This window comes from Halichoeres trimaculatus, unplaced genomic scaffold (genome assembly GCF_033239565.1).
Source record: "Halichoeres trimaculatus isolate MK-OKI-2021-1 unplaced genomic scaffold, fHalTri1.1 fHalTri1_scaffold_17, whole genome shotgun sequence".
In the NCBI taxonomy this organism is placed as follows: Eukaryota; Metazoa; Chordata; class Actinopteri; order Labriformes; family Labridae; genus Halichoeres; species Halichoeres trimaculatus.
Genome location: NW_027437195.1, coordinates 28,044,999 through 28,064,827, shown reverse-complemented (window position 1 = coordinate 28,064,827; position 19,829 = coordinate 28,044,999). Strand labels below are relative to the sequence as shown.

The following is a 19,829-nucleotide window of genomic DNA, read 5'->3' as shown; positions in this document are numbered from 1 at the left end:
TTTTCCTGCGATGAACACTGGCAGTGGGTGCAGCTTCTAGACCTCCTGTGTTAAGCTGGCAAGAACATGTGGTTGATTTGTATTTTTATTGTCTCTCTGCAGATTCTAACATTGATTGGGACAGAGTCAAACAATCCTACATTCATAAAGAATTATCTTCTTGCTTTTATATCACCAGACGGGGGCACAGTAATCTAAAACCATACTCCATCATCTGTTGACCACTCGACTAAGACGTACAATAGGGGTCCCGATCAAATCCAGTAAAAGAATCAATCCAAACACATTATTAAGATTCACAGGTTATTCAAAGATACAATTCCCCTCAAGTTGTCCAGAATCCAGCTTCATATCAAAGATCAGTCATAGGGATGGGAATCTCAAGACTATTTACTGATCCAGATTATTAAGCTCAGCAACAATCAGCTTTTTTGACTCCTCCTTCTCCTCACCTTGTGGGAAACATCAGGCCTTGCACCAGTTAGCATTGACATGCTACAGGCTGCTAACAGCTGATTTCACACATAAACAATGCAGCCATGGTTACATGTAGGATCTCCAGAAAGTAAGACCTGTCCTTCCATCCATCGTTATTGGGAACATAAGATCTATCTCCAATAAGATGGACGAGCTAGCTGTGCTAATCCAGCAACAGAGGGAATACATTCTCAAAGTCCCGCTGGGCTTGACTGCTTCCTTGAACTTTTATTTTGGTACTTCCTCCAGGGGAAGATTAAGAAATCTTAGATCAATATTTAGCCTAAGCAAAATATTTAGAAATCTTAGCAAATATTTAGAATGTAAACTAAATGTTAGGAAATGTGAAAAAATCTGTCTTTTTATTTTATTTTATTTTTTTATTTTTTTATTTATTTAAGAAATCTGCCAAAAATGTTTTTTTTATTATTTCAAAGATTTGCTTTTTTTTTCTTTTCGAAAAAATGATAATTTGAAAAATTTGCAAAAATTCCAAAAAATTATGAAGTGTAAAAAATTTGCCAAAATTTACTAAAATTTCTAACAAATCTGACATTTTGAAAAATTTGCAGAAAATTAAAAAAAAAATCATAATTTGAAAAAAAAATCAAAATTTGTAGAGGATTCTTGTACTGATAACCTATATAAACATAGCTAAATATTTAGTATCAGGACATTTATTTATAACATTTATATAGTAAATTTAACATTTACATATAATATTTGAAAAATATATTTCACAAACATTTCTCTAAGGCTGCATTAAAAAGTGATGAATTAGTGCTAAATGTTATTTGTAGTCTGTGCAACCTTACAATCGACGCCCTATAAGTATGTGCATATGGAGCCTGACTGAAGATAGTGTGATTAAAAGAAACAGCTCTGGTTTATCTGGATGAATTTGTCACGTAGTGTCAAGTATGAGCGTCATGGAGCATCTTATCTCTGTGTACCATCAATCAGAGCAACTTCATCCCCTGGTTTTAAATGCCAAGCATCAATCTCCTCAGAATGAATCCAATATGCTTCCCTGCATTAAATCTGAGCACTTAAGTATCTTAAGTGGGCTGCAGTTTCCTCGCACATGAGTAATTTCCTCCTCAAGTGCTCTTAGGTAAATTTGAACCAAAGCAGCGGCAGCATGGTCGCCTCAGTCAGACGTTTTTCTGCTCGTTTCCAGCTGTGAAGGAGAAAAAGGAGGGGAGGAGGAGATGAGCGAAGAGATGAGAGGCGACATCGGAGTTTGGGGTTTCCTACTGTAGATCACAGGGTCAGAAGAAGAGGGGGTAGTCCTGAGAGGATTCTCCATCTTGGAGTAATGTTAGATGTCTATCTTCTCAAACCGTCATACATAATGAAACACGCGTTTTTGTGTCTTACACTGCACATGTAGCATCACAACACACTGCTGCTTCTGGGCGTGTGAAATCATCACAACACAAGTGGAGTGGATTCTCCATTGGCTTAAGAAGAGCTGCAGCTCAGCCTAACTAAGACGGGAGGATAACGTATGCATTTTTAATAGAGACAAATAAAAACGCCTGGTTCAATCAGAGAGGAATTTATTCTGCAGGAAGTTATTTCTGCACGGTGGGAACACTGTTTTGTTTAAAGATATTCTATCATGCAATTTTGTTATCTGGTTTGTAGAGTGCACGGCGCGAGGGAATAGCTTTTTCCCTCACTGGCGTCTCCATATGAAGTTACATCCAAGAGGGATTGTCTTTGTGCGTTTTCTCGCCTCTCTGCCCGTTTCTCATCCCAATTTTTTTTTTCTCTATCTTAGCAGCTCACAGTCTTTCTCCTGAAGTGGAAAATCTGAAGTAATTGGTTTCTGAATTAAAGCAAGCAAGCAGGGATGAAAACAGGCTCTAATTCATTTCAGCCTCTCAGGGAGAAAAAAAAAAAAGGGGTGGCGGGAGACTTTGGGGAATTTTGTCGCCATGGAGTATTCGCCCTCAATTTCCCGCCAACAATCGGCAGCATCACTAAGTATCTAGGTGTTTCTATTAATAGAGCTCCAGGTCAGCTTATTTTGATTAACCTCACGCCTCTGCAGCCGAGCAAACTCTGGCTTAATGCATCTCAGAGAAAGGAGTTTCACGTGAAGCGAGAGATGGGGTTTAAAAAAATAAAAATGACACAATTGGTCGACTGTCGGAGGAATAAAGTGGCAGAGAATCGTAATTGGAGGGAAGAGAAAGCTTCCATTTAAACTACGGGAATTAAAAGGAGTTCAAACTCAGTGTCAGAGTCTGACAAAAAAGCACAATGTGGTGTATTACCTGGAAATGAGGCATTATGCAGCTTTGACAATGAGCCATTACATTCATCCAGCAGGATCCGTCTCAGGGGTTCACGCAGCAACTGTCCTCTGCATACTTATCAGGGAAACCTTGCTGCTGCATCTCCATCATTCCCTCCTGGAAGGCGTCTTTAAACTAAAAGAGCAGGGTTAAAAAGAGTCATGTTAGAGTCATGTGCAGGGGTCTGCATACTCTCATAGGATCTGTGTTGCCTCAGCTCACCTGGATTAAAGTCAATCTGGAGCCACAAAATCTACTTTATCTTCACTACTGTAAAGTGTATAAAACTGTATGCATGGGTAAGTTCTAGAAAATATTTATCTACACAAATAGTTTTTTTTTTTTTACATTTGTGAAATTGTACATTTGATGTCTTGTTTTTTTTTATTTTTCAAAAATTTGCAACAAATTAAAAAAAATAAAAAAATAAATAAATAAAAAACCTGCATAGAAATAAATAAAGAATAAAAAATGTTTTATAATTTAAAGTGGGGATTTATCATTTGTAAATTTGATGTCTTTTACTATTATTTTTAAAAAAATTTACAAAATTTTTCAAAAATTAAAAATAAAAAAGGCATAAAATTAAAAAAGAATCAAAAATGTTCCATAATATAAAATGGGGATTTTACATTTGTACATTTGATGTCTTTTTTTTTTCATTAAAAAAAATGTAAAAAATTCAAATATTAAAAATGAAAAAAACCTGCATAAAATTAAAAAAGAATCAAAAATGTTTTATAGTATAAAATGTGGATTTTAAAAATTGCGAATAAAAAAAGAAACATTTTAAGAATTCGCAAAAAATAAATTAATTAATTAATTAATGCAAAAAAAAAAAAATTGTGGTTTACAAAAATTGAAAAAACAAAAAACAAAAAATTATTTAAAACGTCTGTGGGTTTGTCTTTGTCAATGTTGTTGGAAATTTTTGGATTTTTAAAGATTTCTATTTTGAATTGATAATTTGAAAAATTTGCAAAAATTAAAAAAAAAAAAAGACTCATATGTTGTTGTTTGCTAATGTTTTACCACATATTCAGCATGTAAATTAACCTAGCATGTCAGCAGTAAAGTGAATCAATCCACACAGAATTAAAATCTGTATTTTCTTCCAGATTAGTCTTTTTGTAGATGTAGTTATCTTCCCAGGGCTGTAAAACTTGAGGTTAGCCACAGGTGCATAGAAAGTTGGTGGGCTGTTGATGTTGTAGGAGGTGAAGTAGAGCAGTGGCAGGCTTTATTGACAGATGGGATGAAGATTTAGTTCAACAAAATGTTAACGCAGGATTTTATTTAGTATCAGTGTCTGGTGCTTTCTTCACCATTAGGTCAGATTACTGGTCTATTGGTCTTAATGGTTCCAATCTGACTCATCAGAATCATGTTATACCATCTGCATTCATGATGACACTTCGTGCTGGAATAGAAAAGCAGAGAAGGGCACTAAATACAGACTTTGGTGTCAGAGCCGAGGCCGCTCAGTTCGAGTTTATTGAACAAAAGGGAAACAAAGGCTTATGTAATGGTGAGGAAAGTCAGGGTAAAACCAGAGAGCAGTCCACAGCGGACGTAACGATGCAGGGAAAGTGGTAAAAAATGAAAGATCAAAAACAGACAAGGTCAAGGAGAGCTGAGGTACAAAGCACTCAGAGCCATCGCTTGGGAAACGATGCATGCTGGTGTTTAGTGTCCAAAAAATGACCCCATGCCTTTTCCTCAACGTCACAGGCTCAAGGAGGGATGCATATCTGCTGGAGCAGCTGCTCATCGCTACAGCTTTCTCTTCCTCACCTTTTTTTTTTTTTTTTAACTTTTTTTTTCTCTTTTTTGTTCTCTTCGTATTTGGAGCTTGTTTTTAACTTTTTATGGCTCATTTGTTGGCCATGGACACCAAACTGGTTGTGTTTGCAGTGGTCTTTTTACTCTTTTGTTCCTGCGTGTTCAGGGTCCTGAGCATTATTTATACACAAGTACAGCTGTAAAGGGCCCATAGCATGTTAATGCTAACCAGTGCTAGGCCCATTGTTCCCCATGAGACAAGGAGAGACAGCATTGGCTTGTCCTTCCATCAATCATCGTTTTGGGGAACATAAGTGGGCTAGTGGCACTAACCCAGCACCAGAAAGAATACGGGCGGGCAGAGTAGCATCATGCTATTCACAGAGACATGGCTAACAAAGCTAACAGCACCGCCATACTGGAAGGATTTCACCTATAAAGCAGAAGGAGACTTAACAGACTTGTGAAGAAGTCCAGTTCATTCCTGGGTTTTTCTCTGGACCCTGTGGAGGTGGAGGCTGTCAGGAAAATGACGTCCAAGCTGTCGTCTCTGATGAACATGTCCCACCCCTTCCAGAAGACTTTTCACCTTAATGTTATCAGTCTTTGCACATTTCATACATGTGTATTGGTGTTTTGCATATTTCATGTGGTTAGATTTTTCTCTAGGTTAGACTAATATTATTTTATTTAATACATTCTTCTTATTCTACATTCTTATATTTGCTGCGGTAACTCTGTAAACTTCCTCTTTGTGGGACGGCTAAAGATTATTTTATCTTATCTTAGCACTGGAGTTTGGCCCCTTATCGTTGTTGTTGCTCATCGTTGAACTTGGATTTTTTTTAACCAGGCTGTAAACATCCCTATTTTTGCTGTTAAGATTAACTATTTCATAAAGCTATCAAAATTGACGCAATAATAACAAGTTAATTCAAATTCCCTTTAATGCCACTAACTTAACTGACTCGCGATTAATGCGCGCACACTTTGTGGATGACCCTCGGACCATCCCGTAGGTTGGGAAATGTGGAATTGAAAGTTCTTGTTGGACAATGTGTATGTTGTTGTATTTCATGATCTCTATCACTTTTCGTTGAGCTGCCTTTAAAATTGGCTGTTTTTTGGTTCGTTAGTTGGATATTAAATGGTGGTAGTATTAATAAATGATGTTATATCCAGGTCATAATGCCCTTTCAGCATATTTCTTGAGCATGCAGTACCTTTGATGTTGTGAGACGATTATTCTGGACAGTATTTCTTATTGTTTTGGGTTGCTGCAATAATAACAAACATACATTTGCATAAAGCAGGCATAATTGTCCTCTCCCATGGTGATAAGAGTATAAAAAACTTTAAAATATGCATTCAATTTGAGATTAATCACCAGTTAGCAATGGAGAATCACGCAATTATTCATGATTAATTGCTATTAATCTTGATTAATTGAGATTAATTGTGATTAATCGGGATTAAATGTTTCAATCGAATGACAGTCCTACATTTTGTCTTGGTGTGAATGTGGTTTGTGGTGTTTTTGCAGCCATCCTTAAGAAGCTGAAGTTTAGATGTTGACTCTCTACCATGGCTGAATTTTATTAGGTGAGAAACTTCTCCCTCAGACTTCAACTGGAGTTTGAGAAAAACTAGAAGAAAGGAAAGGAAGGGAAGTCCGCTAAAGGAAACAAAGATCTTAGAAGAGTTTTAAAGAGTTTAAAGGTGAAGAGTATTTCATGGTGACCAGTTTGTGCTCTTTTTAGAAGTGCTGCCCTCTGCAGTGTGTTGTCTCTGCAAGAGATCCACGGCAAACAAAATGTTGTTGATGGTGATTATTTGCAAGCTAAACAAACTTTTTTTAAAGGATTACATATTGTTTTACAAAGGAGCTGGCAGCGTAGCATTTCATTATGTATTTCCTGGTCAGACAGCTCTATATGTGGACCGTATTACTCTGTTTGCTGGTTTATTTATGGCAGCAGAGGTGGTGACTCAGAGAGCATCAAAGGTTTCAGGAAACTCATTGTTAGCTCAGACGTTGATGCAACAGCCTGCAGCAAAGATGGAGATGTCTGTAAATAGCAAAAGGTAAAGTGAGTTAAAATCCATATTTCTGTTACTTCACCTGCATCCTGTAGGATAAATCTAAAACAAAGGTACGAAGGATTTTAAACTGCACAAGAAACATCCAGCAAATTCTCTTACAGAAGGACTGTTTCTAACTCTTCAAGTCTTGTTGTTATCCCAGCTGTCCCTGTGCAGCTGCACAGCCCAAAAATGCAGACATTAATGCATCCCTTGTGTCCCCAGCCCAGGTTACAGTTCAGCGTTTGATCCTCCTCAGGCGTCGGATCAATCAGGAGCCATCAGTGACGTCACGGTGACACTGATGGATCTGGTGTGGGGAGTTTTCACACTGTAAACAGGGAACATGTGTGTGTACATGGCAGGGAGTGGGGTCAGCTGGATGGTTGTGTGTGTCTGGTATCATCAGCCCTCCTCTTTGCTCTCAGCAGATAACCTCTGATGTGTATGCGGGGGGTTAATCCCGGGATGACAGGGGGGGAACGTTCCTCAACGTGCTGCATCTGCAACCTCTCAGTGTGTGGGGATTTGGCCGTCCAACAGCAACAAACACAATGAGACAACTGTCCCTTTCAACCCCATCACCCCAAAGCCTGCGCCCTCCCAAAGGATCACAGCACCCTGATCAGCAAAAACCTCATTCACGCAACTGCTGGATCACAACATAAAGGGGGATCAATTCTTTTCAATGAGGGAATCCCTTTCATGGGATTTGGCTCTGATCTGCTGGAGAGCTGAAAACATCCACAGATGGACTCAAAGTTACTCAACCCCCATTCCAAAAAAGCTTCATCAGCAACTTTTACAAACTCTCAGCTGTTTGCATCAAACAAATCAAAGAACAATTTAAAATGAGTGACAGAAATCATATCTGTGACTGTTCTCTCTGATTTTAACAGACCATTCTTTTTCTAAAGACTACTGCAGCCATGATTCAAACTCTTGAATAAAATCACTCCTAACAGGACGTGTTTGCAAATCAGGTGTTGCAGCTGATCAAGGGAGAAGAGATCATTGTCCTTTAGTTTATTTGCGAGTAAACACAACATTCAAGCTGGGCTCCTCCTCCTTGGCTCAGTGCCAGCAGCAGCACACACTCACTGCCTCCAACTGTGAATACATGGATACACCCACTAGCCCAGCAACCACCTGTAGCATTGCGTTTCTACATCGGAGAGACTCGAGAGGCGTGCACCTGACTTGGCATGTTAGCACAAGCTAATTACGGGTATTTGGCTCGTACCTGGTTAACAGGAAGCTAGCTTGTGTTGCTCTTTGTCTCATGTTGATCTCCAAGTTCCTGAAAGCAAGTGAAAGTCAAGCCAAGCTTCACCCTCATTTAGGAAAAAGCTTTATCTGTTTGAGGTTTTGTTTCAGTTTGGTTGTGTCTTTCTTGCCCTGTGCTACACCCACTATCGTAGCCGCTCAAGCTAGCTTCTTCCACTCGCTAATTAACACGCAAAGTCACTTGCACATTGGGGGCGCTGTGACCACACTTTTTTCCACCCAGAAACGTCATTAAATAACCACAACGTCAACATACAGGCTGAGGAGAGGGCTGAGGCAGACACAGACACTGAAACACATATAAAGAGCCACAAAAGTGACGACTGAGCAGGATTATTTCTGTAAAAGTTAACATTTTATTTTTTGAGAAAAATCTTACAGACTGTACCTTTAAACTTAAGCTAATCTGAATCAACTTTTTGCTTACAGCTCTTTTAAACTTTAAATATATCCAAGAGACCTTTCTCCTGCAGCTGTTCAACTCCACCTACCACACTGCATCTGACACTGATGTAAAGCTTGACAGACTCACAAATACGAAACCAAAAATATTTCAGTCGCCCCCTGGTGGCTTGCTGCATTACAGGTAACAAGTCTGTTAACACCGACAAATACTAAACAATAACATAAATTATAAGTGAAAATGAATAAATCAAATAATAATATGACACTTAGGTTAAAATACTAATTTTGTTTAGAGAATCTGGCTCTCACAGGGTTTGCCAAACAAAATGTCAGACTAATGTAGCTGATAATCCCCTCACTATAGTTTCACTTTGTACAACAAGCCGTTGCCAGGCGCCGCCCTGTTGGTTGTGGTTGCCAGTTGCAGCAGTTTGTCTTCTTTGTCTGTTTTTTGTAATTCTTTCATCTCCTTTTCATCATATCTGTATTTGGAGTGGATCATTACTTTTTATGGCTCATTTGTTGGTCATGGACACCAAACTTGTTTTGTCTTCAGTGATATTTTCAGTATTTCTGCTCCTGTGTTTGTCTGGAGATCCTACATGTGACCATGGCTGCATTCTTTACATGTGAAATCAGCTGTTAGCAGCCTGTAGCACGTCAACGCTAACTGGGGCTAGGCCTGATTTTCCCCACAAAGTGAGAAGAAGGAGTTGAGGATGACATGGACCGGTCCTTCTGTCCATCGTTAATGGGAACGTAAGATCTATCTCCAATAAGATGGACAAGCTAGCCATGCTAACCCAGCAACAGGGGGAATACCAGAAGGCAGAGTAGCATCATGCTATTCACATATATGGCTAACAGGGCTAACACCAGACACCAACGCCACATTTGAAGAACTGGAGAATAATGGACAAGCTGTCAGCATCTATTTTCTTATGGACCTTTTTGCACTTTCAATACTCTTTCTTACTTTTGGTTTCTTGATTGCTGCTGTGACTCCTCCTGAATTTCTGCTTGGGGATAAATAAAGTATTTTCTATTCTATTCTATTCTTTAAAATAAATGGTAAAGGTCTCCATGGTATTAACCCTGAATCAGGAGAAAGGTTGGCTCCAGTTTTCTTGGTATCAGAAGTTTGAGGCTCCTTTTCTGTGAAGCGATGAACCAAAACTGAGAGTGAAGCATGGCGGTGCCTCAGGGATGCTCTGCGGCAGTTTTGCTTCCTCTGGCGCTGGAAACCTTTTTAAATGCTGTAGATGCATGGTAATGATTAGAGTTAAGCTGTTTCTCTTTAAAACAACAAAACTTAAAGTAAACAACTACAGAAACCTCCCTGAAGGAGTCTTAAATTGACATTGAATTTACCATTAACAGCACCGTCTCCTGAAAAACAAAGTATTTGTTCCACCTATGCACACTCCACTATGTCATTCCACTGGAGCACATCTCCTCTGCCAGCCTACAGCTCTGTGTAAAAGATAAATTAAAAAGTAAACAGCCCCAAGGTGAGAATGTAAACAAACATGTCTCTCTTTAAGACTGATTTAACCTTGGCAGCAGCCTGACATGGATGGTTTTCTGTGTACATGCTCTGCTCATGGGCATGTTGGGAGGGAAAGGAAGACAACAGTGTGGAAGCAGGTTAATTAAATTACTTTACACAAAAACAGAGCTGAGTTCTCGAGGTAAAGACACTTTTTGGTGATTAATTTTAAAGATAAAGTCAAAGCAGCGCCTGATCGGACAATTTTGATACATGTGGGTCTTAACTCAAATATCAGGTGATGCAGAAGTTGTGGAGGGATCATGGTGATGGATTAGGCTCAGTGTAACACAGTGAAACTCTTACAGGTGATTATGATCTGATAGTCCATGTTGATGAAGACGAATAGGAAGCAACCTCGAGGGCCCTCACATTTATAGAGCGTTTGTTTGACTCTGCGTTTTGTCTCTCATCACCTTGTAAAGACCTCTGAGCTCCGTTTGCTAAGAGCTCTCTCTGACTAAATGTGTCTGAACTGGAAGTGGGTCAGGAGCACTTTGTTCATCCTCAGCCTCTTGTGTTGTCTGACGCTCTTGCTCTCTATCAGCGCCCGACAGCCTGATTGATGGATCGTGCTCAGCAGATTTAGAGCCGAGCTGTTTGGATACAGTGTGTGCCGATAGAGCGCTTACTCCAGGCTCCACTTGTGTTTTCCTTCGTGTCTGCTGACAAGTCCGGGGTTGTAGCGGTGCGTTGAGGGCCGCCGTGTTGGGCAAGGCTGAGTGTTACAACAACACGGCTTTGTTATCAAAGAAAACATCTCAGGGTTAAAGACAGACGACTTTTTATGGGAGCTTTGATTTATGTGATAGTGTAATCAAGAGATAGAGTTGCCAGCTCATAAACTTTTACACTTTGCTTTTCTTAGAGATGAAGTTATTTCATGGGAGTTGACAACAGCATGATGATTTACATGAATCTGACTAAAGATCTGAGTTTTCTTTGTGGACAAATACTGGCAGAAGAATCCACATCAGTCGATATTAAAAAACAAAAAAAAACAAAACTATACTCTGTAAGTAAAACCGACATTTCAGAGCTCCTCACACTGAGAGATGAGTTTCTGAATAAGACATCACAGCGTGTCGGAGCCATAGGTGCTTCCTGTGACGCCCGCAGGTCTTTCTGTCTGCTGGCTCCTGATAGAGACACATAAAGCAGATTTCAGACAGGCCCTGAAGCGTTCAGATTCCCCACTGTGGACACCGTAGTTTGAAAAATTAAAGTGTAAGGTGACGTGGGTGGAGAAGTTTGCTGTTATTACTGCTTCTGAAGAGATCTGGGTCAGATTCTATGTGATTTTTAAACCTTTCTGAAAACCACTGTGTGCTGGCCAGGACTACATTTCCCATGAGCACTATCACCTACCGTCGTAAAGTAGAGGTGAGCAATACTGGAAATTTTGGTATCGGTCTTACACCAAGTAAATACAGGGCCAGTATCGCCAATACTGATACTGATACTTTTTAATATTTAAGGTTGATGTATCATGAAACTTCTGACCTTTAGGTGTATTTCTGATTTTTTTCTATTGATTACGTTGTTAAAACATGCCACAGATTTGGGTTAAGTTTAAAGGTGACTGCAAATTACTTTATTTTCATCATAAACATTTATGTTCAGAAACAATTGAACATAAACAAAACAACTTTTCCCCAAAAACATTATTTGTGAAATTCTTCTCTTAAAAAAATCTAGTGCAAAAAAACATTCACTTTAAGGTAAAACTAGAACTTTATATATATATATATATATATATATATATATATATATATATATATATAATTTAAAATAAATTATTTATTTATTTATTTATTTATTTTTATTTATTTATTTTGGTGGGGGGGGGGGGGGGGTACAGAGTTGAAGACTACAATATAAAAATAAATAAAAGTTCTCCAATAATTGCATTCATTTTATTTAAAATAATAAAGTTTAAACAATTATTGCACCAAAAAAATGTTACAAAAAAATTCAAACATTTTTTATCAAGTAGAACTGTTTATTGAAACAATGGAAAAAATTGGAACATTTTTTCCAACATTGCACTTTTATTTTTTCTTAAATAAAATGAAAAATTATCCATAAGAATTATCAATAATTATATATACCAACGTTGGTATCAATATTATCAGTATTTGGTAGATCTGCCCACCTCTACCCCAAGGTGACCCTGAAAATGAATAACTAACATGAGGGGAAGTCAATTGATCTCAGGCAGGTGGGTTACTAATCTAATCTAACACGTTATTTTTTCCAGACCAGTAACCAGATTAAAGTAATTTATTCAAGTTACTGTGCGCTAATTTTTTTCATTTGTTCTTAGTTAAAAAATATATCTGTTTTTTTTTATTAGCATCTCGGGGCGTGGCGGGAGTCGCGTAGTCTACACGTCACGTTTTCAGCACGTGGACAAGTCACGTGCAGCCGGCGACAGCTACAGTACATAAACAACAATGGAAGCTGAGAGAGATGCGCGTTTTGTAGCTGGAAACACAATGACTCAGCTAAAGTCAGCTAAAATATGACAGTATCAAGGTTCGTTGTTCTCTCTGTGCTGGAAGTTAGCTTAAGATCCTTTAACTGAAACATTTAGGAATCAACCAGAGAGAAATTAGCGCACTGCGGACATAAACGCTGGAGAAGTTGTTTGACTTTTACCTGGGGGAAAGGTGAGTCCCGTCTTTCACTGTAGCTCCCTCTATTCCATGAGCTGAACCCTCTGTTTAGCATAAATCCATCCGTCAATGAGCAGAGCAACATAACGTAGGCTACAACGAGGCACCCAGTTACAAGCAGGGGCGTGCCCAGACTTTTGAGACTGGGGTGCCCTGAGCAGGGTACTGAGGATTATGTGAGCGGACTCTCTTACATTTTCTTTTTTTTGCTTATTGTATTACAAAAACAAGGTTAACAGACTACAGCTTTAACATACAAATGAAACTGATAAAAACAAAATTACACTAAAACAATTAAAAAATAAGTAAAATTAAAAATAAAAATTTAAAGGCTTTCTTTAGTTGCATTTTGAGATACAAAATGCATAAAATGAATATTTTTGTTTTTAATTATAAAATACACATTACACAACTACCAACAATCTCTGCATGTTTCTTTAAAACAAAATACGTTGATTTTTATTATTGTTTATTTTAATGGCAATCGTACAATTTTGCCAAATTATGCAGCTGCAGGTGTTGTCGACAGCTGCTGAATGTAGCTAATAAAGTAACTTGTAATCTTACTTAGTTACTTTAAAATTAAGTAATCAGTAAAGTAACTAAGCTACTTTTTTAAGGAGTAATCAGTAATTGGATTTCTTTTTCAAGGTAACTGTGGGCAGACTGCCGTGTCCGGTGGATGTTTATAGCACAGATGGAGTGCCAGTCCCCATGGAGCTAAGACCGGCCGACTCCGGCCTGGATGGACTGACCCACGTACCGTGAGTAGCTGGTGTACATCAGCTCCTATTTCAGTTTCCTTTTTCCTGCTTTGGCTTCTTTCTTGGGTCTGCAGTAAAACCCGGAGCGGATGTTTTTGGTTTCCTTTCTGGTTTCCTGTATGGACTGGATTGTGTTGTTTGGGTGGTTGAAAAACCCGGAACTGGATCAAACTCTAAGACTATTTTGCACATTTTTGTGGACTATTTTTGTCACAAATTGTAAAAAACACTGATTGAAATTGAACTGAGTTTTGGTCTCATAACTTTGGCTGAGCTGTGCTGCTTTTTGCTACTTCCTTTATGGTTTTCTGTCATGCTTCTGGTGTGAGTTTGTTTTAGCTGCTGCTTTGTAGAGTGACTGTAATAAAAGCTTTGTCATCTCCTGTGGACACATTTTGATTGAGATATGTGCTTTAAAGTTTTGTCTCAATTAAGGAATCTCCCTGAGCGACAGTTAAGACAGCGCTTTGGCACCTTTCCCGTGTTGTGCATCCTTCTCCCCTGTGCAGAGTCTCACTGCCAAACTGACATGGAGCCAGAATTACAGCGTCTCCTATCAGCCGTGATTACATTAGAATACAAAGTGTGTGTAATTTACACGCTGATGATGTTGTCCTAGTTTAAAAACTGTAGTTAGGTGAAGTTTTGTTGATTCAATCCAGTAAGAAAACATCACATAGAGCTGACTCCCTTCTTGCTGGCTGATGAGTGCTGAAAGAGGTGAATACTGATCTGATCTTCAGCTCGATCGGCTTATTCAGACGCTGGTTTCAAAGGAGGGGGGTTCCTCAGGGCAGGATGCTACTGCAGGCTTGTTGATCCTTGAGAAACTCCTTATCTCTTCTTTGTTGGCCGTGCGTACATTGATCACGCTCATTGTTGTGCTCCCTCCATTGAGGCTGGATTGAATAAGCCTGCTGCGTAACAGCTTTTTTTCTGCTCCCCGTCCAAATGAAGACGTTCCCGCTGAGAGAGATCTGACACAGAGTGAGACGTCAGCCTGACAGAAAGCTTCACGTAGCCTAATTCTCATTCACTGCGAGGTGATCTTCTGCTCTGCAGCATGATTAGCGTGCTTTGGTTTGAGATGTATTCATGAAAATACTCCATTCTCCCTGGAGGACAAACAGATTTTCAGCTTTTCACGTGTTTTTGTGCAGATACTTTCTGAAACGCTTGTGTTTGCAGCAGTTTTCACACCATCAGTGACAGAGATTTTAAAATCCTGCTTCACATTTTCTGAACAAACCAACGCACACATTGGTATAACCTTTCAATTGCATGTTTACTGCATAACTGATGCTTCCTGTTTGGGCTGCTTTGTTGATTTCATTCATTCATCGATAAAGGAATTCAAAAAGTGTTATTAAAAATCCTTTACCTTTTAAAACTGGAACACAAAGATAAATATATCACAAAATAATCTACATAAAAGGGTTTATTTTGCATCATTTATTAAAAATGAATAAATGAATGTTTCCATCATGATGTAAAAATGTGAATTTTCAAAAAACACTTCAGACGACACAAGACCAGATTAAAGTCAGGTAACGGTGCAGAATCAGAAATATTTGGGACTAGAAATGTTTTCAGGTCAAAATAGTCCTCAAAATAAAATCCAGATCCTGATCCTGCCATAAAATCATCCTGACTTTTTTGCCCACATCGCCCCCTGATGGAGAACATGTTCCTTGGTCAGAAGCAGGGTTTGCTGATGTTTACACAGTGGGCCAGGAAGATTAACCCATCATTTTTTTCCGCACTATCCAAAAATGCTTGCAGACAAACATAACAAACATTGAACACAGTTTCTATACTTTATTCTCTGTCAACAAAAAGATTTACGTCTCAACATGGCCACCCTTTGCCTTTATCATAGCCTGGAGACTTGATTTGATCTGATTTGATTTATTTCGGTCAATTTAACAGTGGAAAATAAATACTGAAAGTAGAAAAATACAAAGGCAAAAAAAAACAGAAAATGATCGAGCCGTCAAAAAAAAAACAAACGACAACCTAGCACTGCCTGGCATGAGCGCCGCACTGTCTCTGCATCGAGTTTTGACCATGACTTCATAATTTTGTAGTGATGGTGGACACTGGAGCCTAACTGTCAGACAGAAAAAGGACAGAAGAGCAGAAGAAAGATAAACAGGAGAGAGATAGAGCACGAGCTAAAGGCTAATTAGCCTGTTGACTCCAACCCATGTGCAGCAGTTATTCTGCAGTGGTCTGTTCAAACTTGAGAGTCTATCAATAAAATGAAGAGTGAGGTTATGTTAGCTCTGATTGGTGGATGACTGGCAGGACATAACCAGGATTCACTAACGTTACACGTTACAGAAATGTCTTAGGGCGTAGTCAGACCTGGACTGTTTGGTCCACTTTAAACAGACCAGGGTTCGTTTCCCACGCTGGTGCGGACTTTTCATGCAGGTGTGAATAGACACAAATGAGTCCTGGTGCGGACCAAACAACCACTTTTTGAGGTGGTCTCGGTCCGCTTCCAAATGAACTCTGGTGCGGTTCGTGGTTCTCCAGTGCAGGTCTGAATACAAACCAAGGTCCATCCGGATTAACAACAGAATACGCGCACTTTTTGGGCCTATAAAGCCACCGTAACCTCTCCGTCTTTGGTTCATATCTGATCCTCCGTCTTCTGTTTATCCACCCTGTTGCTGGCATGTTGTGGGTCAGGACACGCAGAGCATAGCGTCTCCTTGCTGCGCGCGTTCGTCTTTGCTGTTCCTAAATTGTAAACGGTGTTGTTAAGCCTGCTTTGAAGGAGCTGCTCTTGAAAGTGAAAATGATTTTGCAGCTCTAATAAGAGCACAAACACATGTTTACCTCCATTTCCAGGTCTGTACTCTGTGTGCCGCCCTTTGTCAGTGCTGTCCAATGAGAGCACTGATCGTCACACACGTGGATGTGTTTACAGAATATAGTCCACTTGCAAAAAGTACAATCTGAATACGAACCGCACGAAACAAGGAAAATTTAGTCCGCTTTTGGTCAGGACCAAACAAGTGGACCAAAGGACTTTTCTGGTCTGAATACAGCCCAAGGGTACAGGGCTGCCAGCTGAGCTAAATTCAGTCAGCTACTAAACTACTTACAAACTGACAGTGTTTACTTGTCGTCAAGTTAGACAACAGATTCGTGGGAGCACCTGGCTGCCGATAGCACTACACATCGCTGGCTAATACAGTGTTTGCTTAATGTAATGTTTCAAACCATAGTGCCACATGACTGTACTAAGACCCTTACCTCAGCGCGTTGTATCCAGCAAAAAAGTTGTCTTGAACAAAGAAAATTTGTTTTGATCTGATCTCCTTTTAATTCCAAAACAAACACACACCTCAGTAAAAGTAATTTACCACAGTGTGCGAAGACTCCGGGCCACAAGGTGGCGAGGGAGTGCAATCAAAACAGATCCTCCTCTTAGCATTTTTTAATTTATAAAATTGAAAAACAACAGAAAGGGTATTAAAAAAACTTTTCTAAATTAGACACAAATCTCGGTAATATTCCTGCTGTTGTAAGGAGATGCTCTGAGATTAAAAGACGTTTCACTTGTTAACCTCTAAAGATGCTCAATCTCATATTTCCTGAATGAACGGCGGCTCTTAAAAGCATCACTAGAGGATCCAGCTCCTTCTCTCTCCGCTGTAACCCTGACCTCATTCTGCTGAACTCTTGTATCCACATTTCCTCTTCTTATAAATTTGAACTTATGATTGTTTTGCCCGTTGATCCATCCAGCAGGATGAGATAATCCTTCCAGGAGGAGATCCTCCAACCAGTCCCCTCGTGTTCCTCTGTCTTCGACTTCACATTAACTCAAAGACAATATTTGCTTTACCCTCATTTTCCTTTCTCTTCTCTTCCCTCTTAATTTATGATTCATGTATTTTCTTTCTTGTAGTCGGCAGAATCTCATTACAGCGTGTACCGTGACACATATATGTTTCATTAAAATCATCTATGGAATATTTACAGAAGCAGGATCCACTTCCTTTACTGTAATGATGATTTAATGTTTTTAATGTTAATGAATTCAGCAGAGATCTGTTTTACTCACAGCTCAGAGTTGGAGCTGTGACACAGAGGCTGAGTTTAGAGATCAGAGCTGCCCAGTTCTACGCAGATGATGAATTTTTAATTGGGATGTAATTACCCAGAAAGGGAGAGCGTACTCCTGGTAACGGTAACACCTCCCACAGCCCGCCTGCTTCATGCGCCTGTGGTTTGGGTGTGGTGGCTCCACACATACTGTAAGCTGGCATATGCAGCACAGGAGGTGTGACTGCAGTGCCCTCTACTGGTGGAGGTGTGTGCAGACTGTGCATGTCTCTGAAAGGGAACCACAGGTGAAAACAGAATCTGCAGACGTCCGTAAAGAAAACACAGAGGCTCAAAAACAACTCCTCATTATTATTTCTCTGATAAAAGTGAAAATATTATCTGTAACTGGCTCAGCGTCGGCTTTGTTAGACTGCAGACTCAGAGAGTAGAGAGAAGGCCACTTTGTGTGTGTGAGTGTGTGAGAGGCGGACCGGCTCTCGACTCCCCTCTGCTTATCTTTCCCATGATACGCCGTCTCACGCTGCGTGGGCTGGACTCGGCCCTCCTCCTGGCCCTGCCCGGCTATTCTCCCGCATCAATAGCTCTGTTTGACTCCCCCAGCCGAGTCCCGAGCAGTCTGAGGGCCCTCGATCCTGCCCCCCCTTCTCCTCCCTCCTCCTCTCTCTGTCGGGGCCAGCGAAGACTCCTGCGCCACAGGCTGAGCTGCGAAGGAGAGGGGTTCGATTCACACCCCCCGCTAAAGAGCTGTGAGACAAAAGCAGAAGAAGTAAAGAGAGAAAAGGAACTAGGCGTTAAAACCAGGTTGACCCAATGTTAGTCCATCAGTCTGACGGGACGGGTTATGGAGGGTCTGCCAGAGTCCGGTTTACAGTTTACACACCCAACTTTCCCAAGGCCTTCAGACAGAGAGGAAGAAGACAGAAAAGAGGAGTGTAGGGAGACGGGAAGAGACAGGAGTGAGAGAAATTAAGGATGCAGCAGTGAAGGAATGTCTGAGGCAAAAAAAGAAGAAAAAAATATTTAAACCAAGTGAAACCACTCTGTCCATGCAGTCAGATATTATATCAGGTTATTTGAGGACAGAATTTAACTGCAGTTTCAGAGGAACCAGGATTTGGTGCCAGTTGCCCGTGCAGCCTCTCCGTCTCCAGCTCCCCGTCAGTTTCAACCCTGAGCCCCTCTGCAAAGTCTCCTTTAGTCCCGCCAACCTCACGTTATTTCACCTGCTTTGCTTCCCAAGCCTTGGACACATGTAACCAGGCATTTTCACAAACAAATGTCCCCACATGCAGCGGACAAATCCGCCGAAAAGTGCGGTTTGAGGCATTTCAAACCCACGTGTCAGTGTTTTCAGACATAAAACCCGTGCTGTCCAATCAGAATGAGCCCCCGTCATTCAGCTGTGAAGTTTGAGAATCAAAAACTCCATTTCCCAGCGTCTACACGAAACTGGATTTTTCCAAATCTTCACTTTGGCTGGAGTTTCCAGAAAACAACATTTTTAGCAACGTAAAACTGTGGTTTGGTTTGGATGACAGGCCTAAGCGTATAAAAATAACTGCCGTCCCCCCGAGACGGTGGAGTCCATCTATAAACTCCTAATAAGATTCACAAGAAAAAAAATGTGACTTGAACAGAAAGTTTCCTAATAAAGGATGTTAAATAATTTAGAGTCAGACGCTGGCAGCTAGGGATGGGTACCGAATCAGGTACTTTTAAAGGTGCCAACCGAATTTTGTCAACAGTACCGGGTACCGATTCCCGTAAAATCAAAAGGTACCACGTTTAGGTACCTAAACACATCCTTGTGACTGTGAGGAAGTCAAAGAATAGTCGATTTTCCATGCTGGACATAAACACAGCATTGCATGGGTATATACTGAAGAATGTATATGTTAAATTGAAAAATACATATATAATATTGTTAAAGAAATTGATATTTTTTACCACATAACCACAAAAAAGTGCCGAAAATTGGTTGCGTTGAGTACCGGTACTGATTGCCAGGTACCGGGCATTGGTACCATATCGTTTCAAATGTGAAAGGTACCCATCCCTACTGGCAGCGTGTGAGGTGTAATGAGCAGTGGCGTGGCGTGGAGATTTTTTTTGAGGAAGCCAATTGAGACAAAAGCCTCTTATCTTTATTTTTTTTAGGGAGTTGGGTACATAAAAGGCTATGTTGCAGTTTGTATCGCTATTTCATGTAACGGACCTGTTAGAGCGCCCAGAGTGCGCTCGTTTTACTTACTTTGAACACCGACACACGCCCTTTAGCTCTCCCACTCTCACTCACTCATTCACACACGTACATTGTCCTCTTGACTTAGCTTAAATATCTTATTAATTCATTCAACCGCCCACTTAAACACACAACAGACCGCTTCGTGCACACTGCTAATGTGCTAATTTC

The 19,829-nt window shown here is 40.0% G+C and overlaps 1 protein-coding gene across 1 annotated transcript in view; it reads left to right on the top strand.

Moving 5' to 3' along the window:
* Positions 1–19,829, top strand: part of LOC141806806 (uncharacterized) — a 98,534-nt gene that overhangs the window by 35,374 nt on the left and 43,331 nt on the right. Inside the window, exon 4 of the mRNA XM_074692486.1 lies at positions 13,259–13,330. Coding sequence (XP_074548587.1) covers positions 13,259–13,330 — 72 coding nt within the window. The remainder of the gene's footprint in view (positions 1–13,258; positions 13,331–19,829) is intronic.